Here is a 22265-nt window from a genome sequence, read left to right on the forward strand (position 1 = left end):
GTAGAGTCAATTAGTTTTGACCGGAGGGAGTAGCGTAAAGTACAAAATATTTTAAACTAAGGTTTTGCAGACTTGAAACATACATCTTATCCTACATGTACATATATTTTTAGAATTCTTTGAAACTTTGAAACACGAGTTTCTCCGAATGTTTAAAATAAAGGGCTCTAGGTAGCCCCGGTGCCAAAACGACACACTCGGTTGTACGGGAGGGCGCTACATCTACACCTAGTTTGGTGCCTGGTAAAACTTGATCTATTTTTCCGTAGAAAGTGGTGTTGGTAAAGTTAGAGGTTTGCTGGTTCATAATAATGAGTATGCTAAACCATACGACTCTTTAGTATAGCGTTGCCACCATATTAGAAATCATGTGCTCGACTGATGTTCTAACCAGTCCACATTGCTTCTGCCAGCAGGTATCCTTGAGCAATGGAAGCAAATGCTGTCAACAGGAATGGCAGCTCTAAAGAGGTGAACGTGCCATTGGCCTTGTTTGCTGTGGAATGCAACAGCAAGAAGCGGCTGCTGTTTGATGTTTCGAGTGGAAATATCCGCGGAATAAGCAGCACGCTATTTCCAGATGCCTTTGTCGAATTCGAGAACTCTGGCTGGCTTCTCATGGTCCGACACAAGCCATTTTACTTCCGAGAGCAGATTGTCTTCCTGGTCCACCCTAGCACCGGCAGGCGGATTGACCTGCCGGTGCTTCACTCTCCACTACGGGAAAGCCAGCCTTTGCCGTGCTCCACTTTGCACGGCAAAGAGCTCTATACGCACGGCAAAGCCTTTGCCGTGCGGGGACACACGGCAAAGCTTGCACGGCAAATACATCGACGGCAAAGCCACCTTTGCCGTGCGCTTGCAAGGATTGCACGGCAAAGCTCTCTGCCGTGCGCTTCAATCTCTGCCGTGCGCTGCAAACTCTGCCGTGCGGCACTTCTTTGCCGTGCGGCAGGGGGCTGCCGTGACGGAAAACTTTGCCGTGAGCTGCATTTCTTTGCCGTGCAATGGTCGTTGCCGTGCGCCGACCATCTCTCGCCGTGCGATCCTTTGCCGTGCGGGCTTGCTCTACGTGGCACGGCAAAGCCCCCTACAGGCACGCCCCAGGAGCTCCCAGGTCTACAGGCTGCCGCCACGTGGCTCCTTTGCCGTGCGTGTGCGCACGGCAAAGTGACCAAAAGTCCTTTGCCGTGTGCACACGCACGGCAAAGGGCCCTGTTTTTTTCATTTTTTTGCTGTTTTTTGCTTATTCCCTGCATTTCAAATATAGCAATTGACAATAAAGCATATACACATATAATCTTCAACATAACATCACCAAACACTACGGGAACACCACAAATACATCAAACACACATATTAATGCATACAATGCATTACATAGAGTCCATAGTCCATCCACACAAGTTACATAGAGTCCATAGTGCAATGTCCAATATTACAATCCATTAGAAGCAAACAATCCGACAAAGTGCACGAAGACCATGCCATCAACCTTGTCCTCCGCTTCCGCCGGCCTCATCGTCATTTCCTTGTGACATATAATCTATAAGGTTGATGGAATGAACATTTACATTTGCATTTGCATATTGATCACTTGAACAAGCACAAGTAGCGGGTTGGGCACAAGAGGACTCACCGCGGTTCATGCTCCGGATGATGTTCAAGTTGTTGACGGTGATAGGTGTCCCCGGGTCCGAGTGGGCGGTGGCGGCATCCACGGCATGGAGTAAGGTGGAGGAGCAGGAAGACTCCCGGTGGAGAAGTCGAACCGTCCGGCTCATCAGCCAGCTCATCCGTGCCTGCTCGCGCTTGCATCATCTCGCCGCTGTCGTTGCATCTGCTGCATCATCCGTATCCGCTGCCGCCGGTACTCCGGAATCTGCTCGCTCCATGTGCGCCCTTTGCTCCCGGGCCGCCTGCTCCTTCGCTGCCATCTCCTCCTACGTTGTGTTGCCGCGATGTCATTAACATTTCAATGGAAAGCATGTAAAGGAAATGTAGAGGCTCGAGGAAGAACATACCCGTAACCGCTCGACGCCTAGATCCGGAGCCCGTGGCCGGGGCTCTACCTCAGGCTGGCCGCTCTTACGACCACGACGGATCCGGCGGAGAGAGGGAACCTTCGCCGGGTCGACGCACCCGTCACCAAACCACAGGCGGCCATGCTTCAAGCCTTCTCCCGCAAGCACCGCGACCTCGGGGTCAAAGTCCTCGGCCTCCGGGTTGGCCTCCTCGCCGTACTTCCGCTTGAACTTGGAGACATACGACGTGCACTCGGGTCTCGGATTGCGGGTTAAGCCACACGGCGGACCCCGTCTCGAGATCGGCGTCTTCCTTTGCTTCATCTTCTTTAGCACGGCAAAGACGTTAGGCTTCGCTCCCGTCCCGACTTCCCGCAAAAGAGAACATGTAATCAAGTGAAGTGGCACACCCTTGCGGAGTTAACAAATATATAACATGAATTCAAAGAATGAAGGAACCATTAATTTGCTCACCTCGTTCGCAGGTGAAGAGAGAGGGGGATGCTGCCTTGGATATGCGATCCACCTCGCATCTCTCGCCCGCTTCTTCTTGCCCTCCTCGTGCTTCTTGAGGTACCGGGGGCATGTCCACCACATGACCATCGCAAGAAAGCACCTATCGTCCTTGCCGACGTACTGAGGAGGGTTCTACATGCACAAGATAAACCCATTATGGTAAAATAAACTACATGGCGCTAAAGCAAATCAATAACACATAAATGCAAATACCGCATGTATCGCCACGGCCGCATGAGCGTGTCGCGAGCGTCCTCCTTAGTCATGTGGACGAAGCGGTCGGCGTGCCGGTCGCGGACGCATTGAATACGTGCCTCGTAGTGCATGCCGCTCACCCTCTTCCTTGCAAGCTGGTGTAGGACATCATCGCACGCACGCTCCTTGCCCTCGGCCCTCTTGAAGTATTTCGCAACAACCATGCACATAGGTAAAACAAGGGGCATTAGTGCAATTATTGTGAACCAAGGAGAGTGTATGAATGGTAAGAAGTCAAAAGTCACGTACCCAGAATTTGGCAACAACCAAATCCGCCGCGGTGCCGCGGCCCATAGGATCTTCCGCGAGGCTGTAGTGCGCCCACCTCCAAGCTACGTCGCAGCCACCACTAGGGAAATTGACTATCCCGTGGAAATACCATCTAAGTAGGCCCCCAAGGATGTTCGAGTACCCACGTGGCGGTCTCTCGCGACGGGTCTTCGTACGTTGAACGAGCTGCACCATGAAACGACAACATCAATATGTATGTGATAATAATTTTGATAATGACAAAATTGCGATAACGAAATGCCAAAAATTAACATGTACCTCCTTCCATAGGGCACTAGAACAACGTGCCTCGTACCGCTAGGACTTCAGCCGAGGGAGCCGTGTTATCCCACGCCGATATGGCTTCCTATCACGTGGCCTCAGCCCTCTCCACAGCTGGAACGTACTGGTAATCCGGCCGGCTCTTCCCAATCTAGGCTTTGATCAGGATCGAACACTAAGTTCCCCGCCCACCCCTCATCCTCCGAGAGGTCCTCCTCGTCCCCTCCTCCTCCCGGTCCTCCCCACCCACCTCCTCCTCCCCGGTCCTCCCCACCCCCCTCCTCCTCCCGGTCCTCCCCACCCACCTCCTCCTCCCCGGTCCTCCCCACCCCCGTGGTGCTCCCCGGTCCTCCTCCTCGTCATCATCATCGGCCGCGGGAGGGGGCTAGGACTAGGAGTGAGTACCCGCGTCGCATTCTTCCTACGCGGCCGCGTTGTGGTAGCGACAGGAGGGGGGCTAGGAGGGGGGGTACTAGGTCGGCCCCGCCTCGAAGTCCCTACACCTACCAAGTCCTTGAGCTTCTTTTTAAGACCGCCGCCCCTTTTTTTTGGCGGCATGCTTCAATCACCTGCAAACACAAATGAAGAGAGTGGTTTATTAGTACGCAATATTGTAAAGAGATAAATATTAGTGAAAGCAACAGTAAATATAAGTAGATGAACATTAATGAAAGCAACAATAATGCAAAAGGATGAACATTAATTAGTGGAAGCAACAAATAGCAAGCATAGAGTTCTCTATTACACGGAGTTATTACAAATAACCTAGCTAGCCTCACAATTACTACTACATAGATCAAGAGCTCCGTGTCGCCGTCCGTGATTGGACCGCGTGTCTCATCATCGTCATCGTGCTCGGCGAACCAATAATCATCAATGAAACCCGGAGGTGGTCCATCTGCATCGAGGTCAATCCTCTGCTCCGAACGCCTCGAGCAAACTCAGGTCTTCCGGGGCACAAACATCCTCGCCTTCATCTTCTCGCATTGTCCCCATCCATGCCCGCATCTTCTTGTTCATCGTCTACGACCATGTCATCGATAGTCGGCAAGGCGATTGTGAAATGCCCGGGGAGCCCTTCTTCCCGATAGAACTCGACACTCTTTGCCGAGGGGTCTACGCGGCGGTAATCGTCCTTGTTTGGCGGGGCGGCCTATTGCGTGAAGGCACCGTCATCACAACATCCCATCCATGTAGACGTTTTGTCGGGTTTCGCACGCGTACGGGAGATAGAATACTTGAAAGGCTCTGGGTAGCCAAGATGTACACATCCTCTCCCTTATAAACAGAGTTCCTCTCAACTTCGACCAACCCAATTTCAGGATCCCGTCTCACCCGACGTGGGTCAAACCAATGACATTTGAAGACGACGGGATTTAGCCCTTTCTGAAACCCGTAATTCAGCTCGTATATACCCTCGACTCTTCCATAGTAATGGAGCCCATCGTCACCTTGACATACCACCCCGCTATTTATTGTCTTCGCGTTGGGCCGGCTTGTTGTGTATTTATGGGTCTGGAAGCGATACCCGTTCACGTCATAGGAGTTGAACGCTTCGACGGAATGGTCAAAGCCCCTAGCAATTTTTCTTAGCTCGACTTCATCTCTTTGTCGGTTCTTGCCTACAAGTTTAGCACGAGAAGTTTAGAACGAGAAATGACCGGTAAATGTCTGAAGTGCTAGCTAATTTGGGATAGAAAAGTACCAAATTACGTAACCAGCTTACTAAAACCGAAACCGCCGCCCTTATCGAAAATTTGCTTGGATTCTTCCGGGTAGGCTCCCTGTGGGTATTCTTCCAATGTATAGCCTTGAATTGCCTATACCGATGAAAAGAGGAAGAGTTAGCCACGCAAATACGAGTGAATGTTTGCGAATAACTAAATGGTTCGCACTTACTCGATGTACGGCTTCAGTTCGACCATGGTGTTCAAGACATACGAGTGGATCAAGGTCCGCTCCCGCAGGTCCGTTCGTACGGCTTCGAGCCACTTGACTTGCCACCAAGCCCCACGAAGATGCTAAGCTTGGGTACTTCTTCATTGTTGGCGGCATTGTAACGGAGGACCGGGTTGTGCTTTGTGGGAATGTTGGGATCATAGTGCTTAGTGGTGAAGTTTGCCACCTCCACGTTCAGGATCGCCTCGGCTATGGATGCTTCGATCTTGCATTTATTGCCAGTCATTTGACGAAGCTTTTGTGTTTCTCTCTCGGGACCAAACCGCCAACGGCCCCAATTCGGCCCCCCTTTAAGCATTCCTCCGCGAGGTGCAGGATCATATGTTGCATCGGATTAAAGAACCCCGGAGGAAAGATCTCCTCTAGATCGCAAAGCAACACGGTGCCTCTTCATCCAGACTTCTCAATCACTTTAGTGTCTAACTCCCTAGCACAAATCTGGCGGAAGAAAAACTCAACCTCGCTAGCACTCGCCAAGTCTTCTCGTGGACATAGCCTCGAATCATCACCGGCATTATCCGCTCAAGCCATATGTGGTAGTCATGACTCTTCAGCCCTTGTACTCGCAACGTTTCAATGTTCGGACCCCTCATCCAAGCTTGGTCGCGAACCCATCGTGGGAAAAACAAGGAGTCCTTCATCCATTGGAAGACCTCCCTTTTTGGGCCTTTGTGAGACAGAACGGGGCGTGTGGCTTAGTCCAAGTTTTTTTGGCACCATGAGGTGGCTGCATGTTCAACTCCGGCCTATCGCACCACATTTCTTGATCAATTCGAGCCTTTATGTTATCCTTCGTCTTCTCGGTGTCCACAATCGTGCTCCAAATGGCTTCACCGATATTCTTCTCGGTGTGCATTACATCAATGTTATGCGGGAGCTCGAGAAACTCAAAGTAAGGGAGCTTCCATAAGCACGGCTTGTGAGTCCATTGGTGTGTCTCCCCATATCCCAAGAAACCATTCCCATCAGTGGCTAGGCTTAAGAGCATCTAACTCGGCCTTGATTTCCGTTCCGGTCTTCGGAATTGGCTTCGGGCCACGGACAACACGGCCTTTCTTGAAGCTCTTTACATCACTCCCGTATGCATGCCTCCGCTCAAGGAACTCGTCGAGCTTCATCAAAGCATGAATACTTGCCTCCCTTGTTTAGCCGTAAGAAAGTCACGGCCTGCCCGCACCGTGGGCAAGGCCACTTCCCATGTGTACACCACCCGCGTAACAAAGCACGTGCCGGCGGGTCATGCAGGGACGTGTGGTACCACACATACATATCGAAGTACTCCTTCTTTGATGCGTCATATGTTCGGATCCCGCGACCTTCCCAGCCACGAACCAAGTCATCCACCAGCGGTTCCGGTACACATTCATGTTCTTACCCGGTATTTGGGCCCCGGGATTATCATCGACACAAACATGTTCTCTCGATCTCATGCGTACGCCGTGGGGAGGTTCATGGGAATAACAAACACCGGCCAACAACCGTATACCTGCAGCCGACATACCATATGGATTGAACCCATCGGTTGATATCGCAACTCGCTACGCTCCTCGGGTCACCCGCTTTCGGTGGAAATTTCTTGACAAAGTTCTTCCATGCAGCATCATCCGACGGATGTATCATCTTGTCGGTGTATCTCGTTTCCTTCCACGGCCCACCTCATCTCGCTGGGCGTATCCTCGGTCATGAAGAGCCGCCGGATCCTCGGTAGAACCGGAAGATAGCGGAGGATATTCTTGGCAACCGTGGTCCGCCTCTTCCGACCATCACCATTGCGGTCTACCTCAAAGTACCTAGAGGAATTGCATTTGATGCAATAATTTGTGTCGGCGTGCTCCTCTCCGAATAGCATGCATCCCTTTGGACAAGCGTGTATCTCGCTGAGATGACATCTTAAGGTCACCGAGCAATTTGGTCGAATAGTAGAAGTTTTGCGGCAAGAGGTGCCCTTTCGGCAGAAGGCTGCCTACGATGACCGTAAGTTCATCGAACCCATCTCTGCACAAGTTCCTATGGCACTTCAAGGCCATAAGGCGAGCGATGGCATCTAGTTGGGTAACCTCTCGTATTTTCATGTAGGGGTTTTCGCGAAGCAAACGAGCCTCATAATACTCCTTTGTGTTTTCCTCCGGGTCCTCACTTGTCTCCGCATCCCGAGGTGTCTCCACCTCTACATGAGGGCTTTCGTGCACATTACCATTGGCCAAGTTTTCTAAGCACCTATCAAAACCAAGTGTCATATTCCCCCCTAGGTTGAATCTGCCGCACCTCCTTCCTAGCACGTTTCTTTGCCTTTTCTCCATGGTAAGTCCAAATCCCGTAGGACGGTGTGAACCCAAACTTGATCGGTGCATACTCATAGTTTCCTTGTCCCGTGCCTTTCGGTTAGCGCACTTACTACAAGGGCACCAAACACTTATAGGTCCGCTAGGGATGGCAAACGCCCTATCCACAAACTGCTCGGTCTTTTCTCCCCATTCATCAAGCATAGTTCCACCGACCGATTCTCGCCATCGTACATCCAGCCACGATTATCCATCCTCTAATCAGCAACAAAACAGACGAACATAGCATTTATATATCAAATAGGAAATAAATGCATCATATATTTATTTTTTTACGCGTGCATCAACCCGAAACTCTACTAGGTGGGCTCTTAGCAGCCGCCGGATCCGTAGATTGAGTACGTTCTCCCAGATCTACCCCGATCCGAGACAGAATTTCGGCAGCACCTCCCCGCTGCTCTCCCGATACACGTCTCGGCAAAAAGCCGAGAGGGGTGTGCATCCGGAGAACAAGGGGGAGGCGCTACCGAAATCTTGTCTTGGATCGGGGTAGAGCACGGAGAACATACCCACTACGCATCCGCCGGCTGTCCCGATAAATGCCGTAAGAGTTACGGTTCATAATATGCGAGACCACTAATGCATATTTATCCGCGTAACCCTTACGGTCGGGAAGAGACGCCTAGGTATCGCAACAGACTTGGTGACCTAGACATAAAGAAAAAACCTAGGTACATGTAAAGCTGGGAGGGCCGGAGATTTATACCCTAGACGCGTGAGAGAATCGTCGAAGAAGATTTGGGACGCCGTCCCCCGTCAAACACCCCCACGACGCCGCCCCCCGTGTCCACCTCAAAGCTTCACCTCGCATAGCGAGAAAATAAAATTGTCATGCAAGTGAACATGAAATCCCCTAAATAAAATCATCTATACAATAAAATCATCTACACTAAAATCCGGCGAGCACGTCCGGCGAGCCGGAGAGCTTCTTGTCGCCCGCCGTGGTTGTTGAGCAAGAGGCCAAGAGCATGTGGTACGCACTTCTCACGGCTGCCTTTTCTCATTCATCAATGCAACATATATACACACGAGGTAGGCACTTCTCACATGCCACTCATGCCACTCTTTGACCCACTACTCCACTAACATGCACTAACTATCCCTACTAACCATGGGCATCTCAACTTCTCACCGCGTCGCACGGCAGCCCGGCATCTCGCCTCTTTCGCCCACACAACCGAAGCATCATTGGCATACCTATACTTCCCTAGATCGCCTAAATTACATGCAATGCTTGAATAAAAACATGTAGATACATGGAATCAAGATTAAGACTAAGAACCTTACATATGCGAGGGCTCGGGAGGACTGCACTGCGTGCGCGCAAGGCGGCGACGGCGTGGGGGAGGACTGCAGGAGGTGGCCGGGGGAAGGGGCTGCGGCGGCGTGGTCGTGGGGCCGGGCAGCGGCGGCTGGGAGGAGCAGGAGGTGGCGGCGACGGCGTGGGGGAGGAATGCAGGAGGTGGCCGGGGGAAGGGGCTGCGGCGGCGTGGTCGTGGGCCGGGCAGCGGCGGCTGGGAGGAGCAGGAGGTGGCGGCGGCGTGGTCGTGGGGGCCAGCGGCGGCGGCTGGGAGCAGGAGGTGGCGCGCGGCGGCGTGGTCGTGGGGCCGGGCAGCGGCGGCGCCTGGGAGGAGCAGCAGGTAGCGGCGGCGTCGTCGTGGGGCCGGGCAGCGGCGGCGTGGTCGAGGTGGCGGCGGCGGCGTCGTGTGCGGGGAGGTCGATGCGGCGGCGTCGTGTGCGTGGAGGATGGGGAGAAGGTTTTCTGGCTCAGGACGTCCCGACACCGCGCCTTATCCTCACTCTTTGCCGTGCGGCCTTCTTTGCCGTGCGGCAAAGAACCTTTGCCGTGCGGGGCATCTTTGCCGTGCGCAGGATTGCCTTTGCCGTGCGGCAGGCTTCTTTGCCGTGTGCCTGCGCACGGCAAAGAATTTTTTTTTATTTTTACCACTTCTATAACACTAAGAATTTTATTTGTAAATTATCAATAACATTAAGTTTTATTTGTAAATTATATTAAACTTGTTTTTCAAAATGTGTATTATTTAATACTATATGTGTCATGTTTTTCAAGAAATGTGTGATTAACCATAACCCTAACCCTAACCCTAAATCCTAACCGTTCCGTTGTTTTGGGGGGAGGAGGGGGATAACGACCGCCGGAGCACCGGAACCCCACCAAACCTTGCATGTGGACCTATGATATGTGTCAAAGTGTGATGCAAGGTGTAATGGTGCAAAAGTAGCTCCCCTAAACCCTAAACCCTAAACTGGGGGAGGCTTCGAGCCCTAAACCCCTCTAAATCCCTAAACCACGACGCCGGAGTCGCAGAACCATGCATCATAAAACCTAACCCTAACCCTAAACCCTAAACCTATACCTAAGCATAAATACTTACCCTTTAACCTAAACCCTAGCCCTAGCCCCTAAACCCTAGCCCCTAACCCTACACCTAACCCTAACCAAGAGATCGTGCACACCGTCGATCGTGTGATAATGGCTCGAGCTGCGGGTATGTATGTGCCAAAGGGTCCCAATCTTGGTTCTCCATGTGTATATGTCCTAAACAAACCTAAAAGAATGAAAAGTTACATTGGTGCACCCTCGCCGGAGAAATCTAGGGGGTAGACCCGCCGGGGCACACGTTCCGCTCTTTTGGGGGAAGGAGGGGAGAACGACCGCCGGAGCACCGGAACCCCACCAAACCTTGCATGTGGGCCTATGATATGTGTCAAAGTGTGGTGCAAGGTCTAACACTGCAAAAGTAGCTCCCCTAAACCCTAGACCCTAGCCCTAACCCTACACCAAACACTAACCAAGTAGATCGTGCACACCCTCGATCATGTGATAATGGCTCGAGCTGCGGGTATGTATGTGCCAAAGGGTCCCAATCTTGGTTCTCCATGTGTATATGTCCTAAACAAACCTAAAAGAATGAAAAGTTACATTGGTGCACCCTCGCGCGGAGAAATCTAGGGGGTAGACCCGCCGGGGCACACGTTCCGCTCTTTTGGGGGAAGGAGGGGGAGAACGACCGCCGGAGCACCGGAACCCCACCAAACCTTGCATGTGGGCCTATGATATGTGTCAAAGTGTGGTGCAAGGTCTAACACCGCAAAAGTAGCTCCCCTAAACCCTAGACCCTAGCCCTAACCCTACACCAAACCCTAACCGAGAGATCGTGCACACCCTCGATCATGTGATAATGGCTCGAGCTGCGGGTATGTATGTGCCAAAGGGTCCCAATCTTGGTTCTCCATGTGTATATGTCCTAAACAAACCTAAAAGAATGAAAAGTTACATTGGTGCACCCTCGCGCGAGAAATCTAGGGGGTAGACCCGCCGGGGCACACGTTCCGCTCTTTTGGGGGAAGGAGGGGAGAACGACCGCCGGAGCACCGGAACCCCACCAAACCTTGCATGTGGGCCTATGATATGTGTCAAAGTGTGGTGCAAGGTCTAACACTGCAAAAGTAGCTCCCCTAAACCCTAGACCCTAGCCCTAACCCTACACCTAACCCTAACCGAGTAGATCGTGCACACCCTCGATCATGTGATAATGGCTCGAGCTGCGGGTATGTATGTGCCAAAGGGTCCCAATCTTGGTTCTCCATGTGTATATGTCCTAAACAAACCTAAAAGAATGAAAAGTTACATTGGTGCACCCTCGCGCGGAGAAATCTAGGGGGTAGACCCACCGGGGCACACGTTCCGCTCTTTTGGGGGAAGGAGGGGGAGAACGACCGCCGGAGCACCGGAACCCCACCAAACCTTGCATGTGGGCCTATGATATGTGTCAAAGTGTGGTGCAAGGTCTAACACCGCAAAAGTAGCTCCCCTAAACCCTAGACCCTAGCCCTAACCCTACACCAAACACTAACCAGTAGATCACGCACACCCTCGATCATGTGATAATGGCTCTAGCTGTGGGTATGTATGTGCCAAAGGGTCCCAATCTTGGTTCTCCATGTGTATATGTCCTAAACAAACCTAAAAGAATGAAAAGTTACATTGGTGCACCCTCGCGCGAGAAATCTAGGGGGTAGACCCGCCGGGGCACACGTTCCGCTCTTTTGGGGGAAGGAGGGGGAGAACGACCGCCGGAGCACCGGAACCCCACCAAACCTTGCATGTGGGCCTATGATATGTGTCAAAGTGTGGTGCAAGGTCTAACACTGCAAAAGTAGCTCCCCTAAACCCTAGACCCTAGCCCTAACCCTACACCTAACCCTAACCGAGAGATCGAGGCACACCCTCGATCATGTGATAATGGCTCGAGCTGCGGGTATGTATGTGCCAAAGGGTCCCAATCTTGGTTCTCCATGTGTATATGTCCTAAACAAACCTAAAAGAATGAAAAGTTACATTGGTGCACCCTCGCGCGGAGAAATCTAGGGGGTAGACCCGCCGGGGCACACGTTCCGCTCTTTTGGGGGAAGGAGGGGGAGAACGACCGCCGGAGCACCGGAACCCCACCAAACCTTGCATGTGGGCCTATGATATGTGTCAAAGTGTGGTGCAAGGTCTAACACTGCAAAAGTAGCTCCCTAAACCCTAGACCCTAGCCCTAACCCTACACCAAACACTAACCAGGAGATCGGGCACACCCTCGATCATGTGATAATGGCTCGAGCTGCGGGTATGTATGTGCCAAAGGGTCCCAATCTTGGTTCTCCATGTGTATATGTCCTAAACAAACCTAAAAGAATGAAAAGTTACATTGGTGCCCTCGCGCGGAGAAATCTAGGGGGGTAGACCCGCCGGGGCACACGTTCCGCTCTTTTGGGGGAAGGAGGGGAGAACGACCGCCGGAGCACCGGAACCCCACCAAACCTTGCATGTGGGCCTATGATATGTGTCAAAGTGTGGTGCAAGGTCTAACACCGCAAAAGTAGCTCCCCTAAACCCTAGACCCTAGCCCTAACCCTACACCTAACCCTAACCGAGAGATCGTAGCACACCCTCGATCATGTGATAATGGCTCGAGCTGCGGGTATGTATGTGCCAAAGGGTCCCAATCTTGGTTCTCCATGTGTATATGTCCTAAACAAACCTAAAAGAATGAAAAGTTACATTGGTGCACCCTGCGCGGAGAAATCTAGGGGGTAGACCCGCCGGGGCACACGTTCCGCTCTTTTGGGGGAAGGAGGGGAGAACGACCGCCGGAGCACCGGAACCCCACCAAACCTTGCATGTGGGCCTATGATATGTGTCAAAGTGTGGTGCAAGGTCTAACACTGCAAAAGTAGCTCCCCTAAACCCTAGACCCTAGCCCTAACCCTACACCTAACCCTAACCAGCAGTAGATCGAGCACACCCTCGATCATGTGATAATGGCTCGAGCTGCGGGTATGTATGTGCCAAAGGGTCCCAATCTTGGTTCTCCATGTGTATATGTCCTAAACAAACCTAAAAGAATGAAAAGTTACATTGGTGCACCCTCGCGCGGAGAAATCTAGGGGGGTAGACCCGCCGGGGCACACGTTCCGCTCTTTGGGGGAAGGAGGGGAGAACGACCGCCGGAGCACCGAACCCCACCAAACCTTGCATGTGGGCCTATGATATGTGTCAAAGTGTGGTGCAAGGTCTAACACTGCAAAAGTAGCTCCCCTAAACCCTAGACCCTAGCCCTAACCCTACACCAAACACTAACCAGTAGATCAGGCACACCCTCGATCATGTGATAATGGCTCGAGCTGCGGGTATGTATGTGCCAAAGGGTCCCAATCTTGGTTCTCCATGTGTATATGTCCTAAACAAACCTAAAAGAATGAAAAGTTACATTGGTGCACCCTCGCGCGGAGAAATCTAGGGGGTAGACCCGCCGGGGCACACGTTCCGCTCTTTTGGGGGAAGGAGGGGGAGAACGACCGCCGGAGCACCGAACCCCACCAAACCTTGCATGTGGGCCTATGATATGTGTCAAAGTGTGGTGCAAGGTCTAACACCGCAAAAGTAGCTCCCCTAAACCCTAGACCCTAGCCCTAACCCTACACCTAACCCTAACCGGTAGATCGTGCACACCCTCGATCATGTGATAATGGCTCGAGCCACGGGTATGTATGTGCCAAAGGGTCCCAATCTTGGTTCTCCATGTGTATATGTCCTAAACAAACCTAAAAGAATGAAAAGTTACATTGGTGCACCCTCGCGGAGAAATCTAGGGGGTAGACCCGCCGGGCACACGTTCCGCTCTTTTGGGGGAAGGAGGGGAGAACGACCGCCGGAGCACCGGAACCCCACCAAACCTTGCATGTGGGCCTATGATATGTGTCAAAGTGTGGTGCAAGGTCTAACACTGCAAAAGTAGCTCCCCTAAACCCTAGACCCTAGCCCTAACCCTACACCTAACCCTAACCGAGAGATCGAGCACACCCTCGATCATGTGATAATGGCTCGAGCTGCGGGTATGTATGTGCCAAAGGGTCCCAATCTTGGTTCTCCATGTGTATATGTCCTAAACAAACCTAAAAGAATGAAAAGTTACATTGGTGCACCCTCGCGCGGAGAAATCTAGGGGGTAGACCCGCCAGGGCACACGTTCCGCTCTTTTGGGGGAAGGAGGGGGAGAACGACCGCCGGAGCACCGGAACCCCACCAAACCTTGCATGTGGGCCTATGATATGTGTCAAAGTGTGGTGCAAGGTCTAACACCGCAAAAGTAGCTCCCCTAAACCCTAGACCCTAGCCCTAACCCTACACCAAACACTAACCGAGTAGATCGTGCACACCCTCGATCATGTGATAATGGCTCGAGCTGCGGGTATGTATGTGCCAAAGGGTCCCAATCTTGGTTCTCCATGTGTATATGTCCTAAACAAACCTAAAAGAATGAAAAGTTACATTGGTGCACCCTCGCGCGGAGAAATCTAGGGGGTAGACCCGCCGGGGCACACGTTCCGCTCTTTTGGGGGAAGGAGGGGAGAACGACCGCCGGAGCACCGGAACCCCACCAAACCTTGCATGTGGGCCTATGATATGTGTCAAAGTGTGGTGCAAGGTCTAACACCGCAAAAGTAGCTCCCCTAAACCCTAGACCCTAGCCCTAACCCTACACCTAACCCTAACCAAGTAGATCGTGCACACCCTCGATCATGTGATAATGGCTCGAGCTGCGGGTATGTATGTGCCAAAGGGTCCCAATCTTGGTTCTCCATGTGTATATGTCCTAAACAAACCTAAAAGAATGAAAAGTTACATTGGTGCACCCTCGCGCGGAGAAATCTAGGGGGTAGACCCGCCAGGGCACACGTTCCGCTCTTTTGGGGGAAGGAGGGGGAGAACGACCGCCGGAGCACCGGAACCCCACCAAACCTTGCATGTGGGCCTATGATATGTGTCAAAGTGTGGTGCAAGGTCTAACACTGCAAAAGTAGCTCCCCTAAACCCTAGACCCTAGCCCTAACCCTACACCAAACACTAACCAAGTAGATCGTGCACACCCTCGATCATGTGATAATGGCTCGAGCTGCGGGTATGTATGTGCCAAAGGGTCCCAATCTTGGTTCTCCATGTGTATATGTCCTAAACAAACCTAAAAGAATGAAAAGTTACATTGGTGCACCCTCGCGCGGAGAAATCTAGGGGGTAGACCCGCCGGGGCACACGTTCCGCTCTTTTGGGGGAAGGAGGGGGAGAACGACCGCCGGAGCACCGGAACCCCACCAAACCTTGCATGTGGGCCTATGATATGTGTCAAAGTGTGGTGCAAGGTCTAACACTGCAAAAGTAGCTCCCCTAAACCCTAGACCCTAGCCCTAACCCTACACCAAACACTAACCAAGTAGATCGTGCACACCCTCGATCATGTGATAATGGCTCTAGCCGTGGGTATGTATGTGCCAAAGGGTCCCAATCTTGGTTCTCCATGTGTATATGTCCTAAACAAACCTAAAAGAATGAAAAGTTACATTGGTGCACCTCGCGCGGAGAAATCTAGGGGGTAGACCCGCCGGGGCACACGTTCCGCTCTTTGGGGGGAGGAGGGGAGAACGACCGCCGGAGCACCGGAACCCCACCAAACCTTGCATGTGGACCTATTCTATGTGTCAAAGTGTGATGCTAGGTGTAATTCACCAAATGGTGCATGGCATGGATCCCCGGTCTGACATTCCTCAACTTCGGGCGATAACACTTAACGCATTCTCCGGACGTGTACGGTGAAGTGTCCCTCCGCGGGTATATCGGGGGCTAGACTGTGCCAAAGGGTGCCACACATGGTTTTCCATATGTCCATGGACTAAACAAACCTAAACCTATGAAAAGGTATATTCGTGGAACCTCGCGCGGAGAAATCTAGGGGGTAGACCCGCCGTCCCGCTGTTTTGGGGGGAAGGAGGGGGACGGCCGCCGGAGCACCGGAACCCCGATATATGTGGGGGATGAGCATGGAGACTAATTTTGTATTTCACATAGTGTAATAAATAGTCATCAAAAAGAAAAACTAATTAACAAAATAAATATAAGTAGTAGATGAAATAAAATAGTTAGAAAAACAAATAAAATGTATATTGGCGCACGGCAAAGGGAGAAGCGCACGGCAAAGGACCCTTTGCCGTGCAACTGGTCTGTCTGCACGGCAAAGGGGCGGGCACGGCAGTGCATTTTTTCCTTTGCCGTGCGCTGTTTCTTTGCCGTGCGGCTTGCAGGGACTTTGCCGTCTTAAAATCTTTGCCGTGCGCTGCTCCCATTCTTTGCCGTGAGGAACTACTTTGCCGTGCGCCATATCTTTCTTTGCCGTGCTATGTTTCTTTGCCGTGCGCTGCTCTAATTCTTTGCCGTGCATTTTTGCTTTGCCGTGGGCTCTTCTTGCTACGCACGGCAAAGAAATCTTTGCCGTGCAGCAGCTCACGGCAAAGCTGGGCTGCACGGCAGCGCCTGATTTTCCCGTAGTGCTCCCAACAAAGGATACTTTGTTTTCTATGTTGATCCTCGTGGAACTCCTCTGGTTGTTGCGTGCGTCCAAATCATGAGTGTTGTTCCGACTGTCCATGTCGTGTGTCCTGGGGACGTGTACTGGTGCGTCCACAAGCATACCAGCAATCTGCACCTTTCAGAAGCAATGTGCAGACCAATCGACAACACGTTGATCATGGACGTGGCTCTGATCGGGACATGGGTTGTTTGTGCCGAATTCCTTGGGCAGATCCTGATCTTCGACATCACAGAGATGACATGGAGAACGGCCTCTTGTCCAGAGTGGAGCATACAAGATGCCCATTACCTTGTTGCATCCAATGGGGAAGTTGTGATCGTATCTTGCCTTCGAGCGATGGGGGGAAGTGCTTTCAAGTTCTTCAAGCTGGACATGGAAGCTTTGGAGTGGTCGCCACTTGATGGCCAGGAGCTGGATGACACCAGCTGGTTTCTGTGCAAGGGTCAGTCTATCCGTGTGAAGGAGGAAGGCGAGAGGAAAGTCTACACATTCTATCCAAGACGATGCAGCGGCTCAGTGACAGAGAGCTCAGATGGAACAAAGGCAACCATGTATATTACTAGCACATCAGGACCTCCCACACTGAAGAACATCACAAATATATATGCATACGATTTAGTTGCTGGGACTGTCGAGACAGTTATACCAACGTCGATCGTAACGGAAGTGCGCCGATGGGTTCAACCTGGTATATTTGCTACTCCAACAAAATAATCCGATGCACCGAGGAGGCCTCAGTGATACACATGTGACTTTTATTTTTCTCGGTCTATAGGACTTAAATTCGTTCTTTAGAGAGAAATTTCCTTGTCTTACGTTTTGTTGTAGCAGCTTTGCACTGCTCAAGGAATGAAGGTTAGAGACAAATCTTCATTGTTGTTATCTCTACTACTTAAAAAGATTAAAGTGATTCCTTATTCTGCCACAATACATTTGGTCGTCCTTGGTCGTTCGTCGTCCCGCAAACCGTGCCTCGCGAAAAAACCGCTTCGTCAAAACCATCGCTTCTCTCAACCCACCCACGACCGCACATCGGCCGCCGTCCATCTCCATGTCTCCCATCTGCACGCCACGCCCGACCCAACCACCAACGTTGCCACACCGCCGCTCGAGCCCTACGACGCCGCCACACCGTCTACCATGAGTGGCTGGCTTGTTCCCGCCCGGCGACCTGCCGCCTGAGGACCACTCCGTCGCCTCGACGCCGCCGCCCGCCGCCCGCAGCCTCTCCGATTGGATTCCTCCGCAGAATCACCCCCACACCCGAGGTGAGAACTCGCGGCCCTCCTCCGCCCCCCTGGTTTTCTTCGTCATCGTTAGCCTCGATTCGATTTGTTCGAAGCCGATCGCTTTGGTAGGTAGGAGGATCCGATCTGGATGTGCTCGCGCTCCTGGGCGTCGATTTGGTTAGCTCGCCGCTCGTTTTTGTGGACGCGGCGTGAACTAGGGTTTGGGTCAATCTGTGCTCGGCATTAGGGCTCGGTTCTCGATTAGGATTCCGTGGTGTTGTTGACTTGTTGTTTCAGTTCGGTCAAAAAATCGTGGCACTGTGCGTATCGGTTGAATTAGACTACCTCTCCTTAGTGATGGAATGTTTGATTAGATTTGATGATCTCGTCGGATGGTAGTTCTGAGTATAATTCAGTGCTGTCCGTTTTGATTAGTAGCGTGTGGCCAGATTAGATGAAGGGGCGGCCCTTGCATGAATGTCTTGTGTCATTAGTTGCGTCGGCACTCCCAGAGATTGCCCTCGTCACATGCTCATTATTTTGTTGGTGAGCTTAGCTGTAGAGCTAACCATGTGTACTGATTTCTTCAATATAAATCGAATGAAATGTAATGATGGGGATGCTTTTGGTTGAGCCATTTGTGTATGAACATAGATGGGAGGTGCGTGCATAGCTGCATAGAACCCCCCATCTGCTGCCATGAGTCATCTTCGGCAAGCGAAAGACCCAATTTGGTTTGCATCTCTCCTCCTCCTCCTCCTCTTAATTAGATTGCAATATCTATACAAGAACAGTCCTGTCAGAGGATTTCTGGCAAGATATGTGTATTTATGTTTGGAATTTTGGTCGATTTGGTCTGAAATTTTGATGCGCGCTGCTCGAATTGAGGATTCCAGCTCTGTGATTCTAGCACGGTTTTGTTTGTTTGTGTTTAGGTGATGCTGAAACAAAGATTGCCTTGCTCGTAGCAGATGGCGAGGACCCAGGGAGGAAGGAAACCATGTTGTTCCCGCATAGCGCCGGTAATTTGGGTGGCGTGCAGGATGCAGCTTCCCCTGACGCTACTAGGTATTGTTGGAACAAGCTAGCTTTCCTAGGCAAACAACGATGGTCCAAGTACAATTTATGCCAATCAGTGGTTCATGTAACATTAGCTAAACTCTATTTTGATGTTACTTTTGGTACCACTCCGATTGCTCATGTTGTCAAGGCTATTTAGTATTTAATGTTCTGAATTTGTCTCTTCTCTCATTTGTCCTTACACCTACATAATTCAGTTTTCTTGTTCAGTGTTCGCCTCATTTGAAAACGTATGCTTGCAATATCTGGCCAATAGATGGTTCTCTATGCAATTTGATATGATATGATATGATATATGATGCTGCAGTGCGCCTCATACGCTCGTCATCAAGAATATCCCCATTTGGTATAGGTTGGTTCAGATGTTGCCCAATATTCCTTTATAAATCTATGTTGTCTTGTGTCTTATTTTTTATGTATACCAACACCGGTATTTAGTTATCTAATTTGTGTCCTTATGGGTGCAGTAATTTGGTGTTGTTCAAACAAGAAAGTTTAAGACGCCCAAGATTGAAGGTGATGGTTTTTGCAGATCAAGTGGTGGCCACTTTGTGGAGGGATGTGGTTCAGTCCATGGAAGACGTGAGGATGTGAGTCTTGCTGTGACTACATGCACTGCATCAGTATGCTTCTGTAACTAAAGCTGCCGCTATATTTTTTAGTCTTTTCACTGGTCATTTTGGGCTTGTGTTTTTAGTGGGACACAAACGATGATTTCAATGGGGTGATGTATTGCAATTGATTCTCCTTTCCATAGAAAATTTTCCGAGATAGATCGGGACAGAATTTTTCATGCCGTATTTCTCCTCGAGCCGGCATTTTGCGTGCTATTGGCAACTATTGCGGGCGTGCATCCTACCCAGTAGTTTTCATGTGGTATGGGAATACAAAACCTAGAAAGACATTATTTTTTTGGTACAATTGTTTGGTGAAGAAATATGTCCTTTATATACTCACCCAATTTTGGCTGACGATGGTAAGCTTGTATTCCAGGAAGCGGCATATGTTACGCATTTACTTGCATTATCCTACTACTGCGGTCTTAGGATCACATTTATATCTTGTAAGCTCTGTCTGAAGAGTATGAAATATCAAATATTCATGTGACAATTAATTAGATTAGAGAATTACACCATTTCATACAAAACAAAAATGAGAAGGATATTGTCTCTATGTTTATGTATCCTAGGGATCTTATTTTTTTCACAAGTTCAATGTTGTAAATCCAGGGAGTGAATAATCAAGAAAAAATGTATGTATGTACAATCCAATCAATGGTTATTTGTTCCTATAGTTTACTGTTAAAAAGCATTGGACTACAAATATCCATTGTATAAAAGTCTTAAATTAGCATGGAAAGATGGCTAACAAATTTCACTCAAACTTTAGTTTAACCAGAAAGCCTGCATTGATACTGCCAAAACTGTAAATGTCTGCAGACTGTCCTTCCAGTCATAATTGGGCTCTTGGCATTTCAATTTAACAATTTATGAGCTAATAAAGAGGATTAGTATCCTTTAGGATCTTCTTTGGAGGGTTGTCTGTTTGTAGCTTGCTAGACATACAATATCTTTCCTATCGATTTGTACAAGATGTAGAATCATATAGCTATATTGAAAATGTGCTATGCCACTGACTTGGTATTTACAGGAGTATATGGACTGAAGTTGTCGTAAAACTAAAGTTTCTCATCCTCCATCTTTGCCCTGGATTCGTCTATTTGATTTGTGACCTTGCCATCTTCTTCCTGCAGGCTCTCATGTAGTACCAAGGGGCAGCTGCACGACAAAGAGTTGGGAGCAGGGACGCGAGCTGGTGCATGAGAGGCGGAAGTTCAGACGGTGAGCCTTCTCCATCTCAGCATTTGGTTTCCCTTCTATTTCTACTTTGTAGACAATAGAACATTTAGATTTTGTTTCCATTCTATATTACCCAATTCGTAATTATCAGGGTAACTTTCTGTGATATAGGATGAGCTGCGTGATGATGTGTTCCTTGTATTTGCAAACAAACAAGATATTCCTAATGTCATGAATGCAGCTGAAATAGTTGACAAACATGGTCTGCACTCCCAACCTTCCAGTGTCTACCATCCAACTTAAACCACTGATATTGGTTTCAGCAAAAGTGCAGCATCCTCTGTTATAATGTAGCTCTTTTGTAGCATATTTTGGAGAAAGGAAATGAAAGGAGCCAAATTATCAGTACGTTGGCTAGGCAGGTTCTGTCCATGAGCCAATGATTTATGGTTTAGTTATCAAATGTGTCTTGAGCTGAATTTTAAAACGCCTGTAGGTGCTAGACTAATCATATCTGAGATAATTGTTGGTATCATTGTTTGCCCTTTTGGATTCATAAGGTGCACATGCTGGTGCTAAAATAAATTATTTTGTGGGGTGCAGGTTCATTCAGAGCATATACGACTTCTGTATCTTTTCTAAAGAAGAACTTAAGGAGGACCTGACGCATATTCCTGTTTGGGGAAGAGGCTTATATTGGAGACAATGCTTGCTCAACATACGTACTTTACCGGTTCTTCTTTGGATATGGATGTTCTAGAAAATTAATTCACCGACACTTTTTTGATGAACAAAAAAGTATTGTTATGTTCGTATATTATTCCAGAACCATGAAATATTGTAGGAACTAACTCAAGGGCCATGGTAGTTTGTTGATAGTTTACTTCATCTGTGTTGTGCGATTTTGTACATTTTGTCTATTCAGTTCACATGTTAGATAATTTGGAAATGCAACTTTGGCAATCTGTACCAAATGTTAGGTAATAGATCGATCATTAATATTATTTATTCCCCTCTCACATTATTCATTTATAAATCATATTTTCAAACACGTTTCAATCCATCACATAATTAAGCAATATGTTGTTTCTTTAATATATCTGTAACAAAGAGTTTTACTATCACTCTTTGGGCAATAAAACTGTAAAAATGGTTCCGTGAACCAATTAGAAACATTATTTGAAAATAATTTAAATACTTATTTGTTTCCAAATATTACATGGGTTGATTATTTATTTATCCCCCAATTTGTTCTTGTGTTCATTTATTATTCACCAATGAATTCAATGTATTATTTATTATATACCGTTCATTTACTGGTAACTTCATAATTTCTATTGTAGATCTTACTCCCTCTTTGACACAAAAAAATATCCCTTTGCCTCCGTTTGCTTGGGCGTATTTGGTGGTTCTGTTGGAGATCACCCTATGGACAATTTGACTTCGCTCTATCTCAATGCACCCTATTATTCGGTCCAGCTTGTCTTCCACTGGTCCTAACTTGGGAACCGCCGCACCTGAAATGATGTCTACATGTTTTTGATAGGTTAATTTTTTGTGTGTGGTGTGTGTTGTG

General features: G+C 49.5%; 1 protein-coding gene and 1 long non-coding RNA gene across 2 annotated transcripts; both read left to right on the top strand.

Moving 5' to 3' along the window:
* Positions 1-429: 429 nt before the first annotated feature.
* Positions 430-17295, top strand: LOC124662195. Its single transcript, XM_047200068.1, has 2 exons — positions 430-709; positions 16538-17295. Exons 1-2 carry the CDS (start codon positions 430-432, stop codon positions 17293-17295), a joined length of 1038 nt encoding a protein of 345 aa, XP_047056024.1.
* A 2124-nt stretch (positions 17296-19419) lies between these two features.
* Positions 19420-21336, top strand: LOC124684275. Its single transcript, XR_006996971.1, has 3 exons — positions 19420-19513; positions 20644-20731; positions 21293-21336. It is a non-coding gene; the product is annotated as an uncharacterized LOC124684275 (long non-coding RNA).
* Positions 21337-22265: the final 929 nt, after the last annotated feature.

This window comes from Lolium rigidum, chromosome 1 (assembly GCF_022539505.1).
Source record: "Lolium rigidum isolate FL_2022 chromosome 1, APGP_CSIRO_Lrig_0.1, whole genome shotgun sequence".
Lineage (NCBI taxonomy): Eukaryota > Viridiplantae > Streptophyta > Magnoliopsida > Poales > Poaceae > Lolium > Lolium rigidum.

What these genes read in the sequence shown, in the direction of transcription:
- LOC124662195 (XM_047200068.1), top strand. Translation starts at nt 430, where the DNA reads ATGGAAGCAAATGCTGTCAACAGGAATGGCAGCTCTAAAGAGGTGAAC. An exon ending in GATTGACCTGCCGGTGCTTC is followed by an intron (nt 710 to 16,537) that starts ACTCTCCACTAC and finishes GATTTTCCCGTA; the next exon opens with GTGCTCCCAACAAAGGATAC.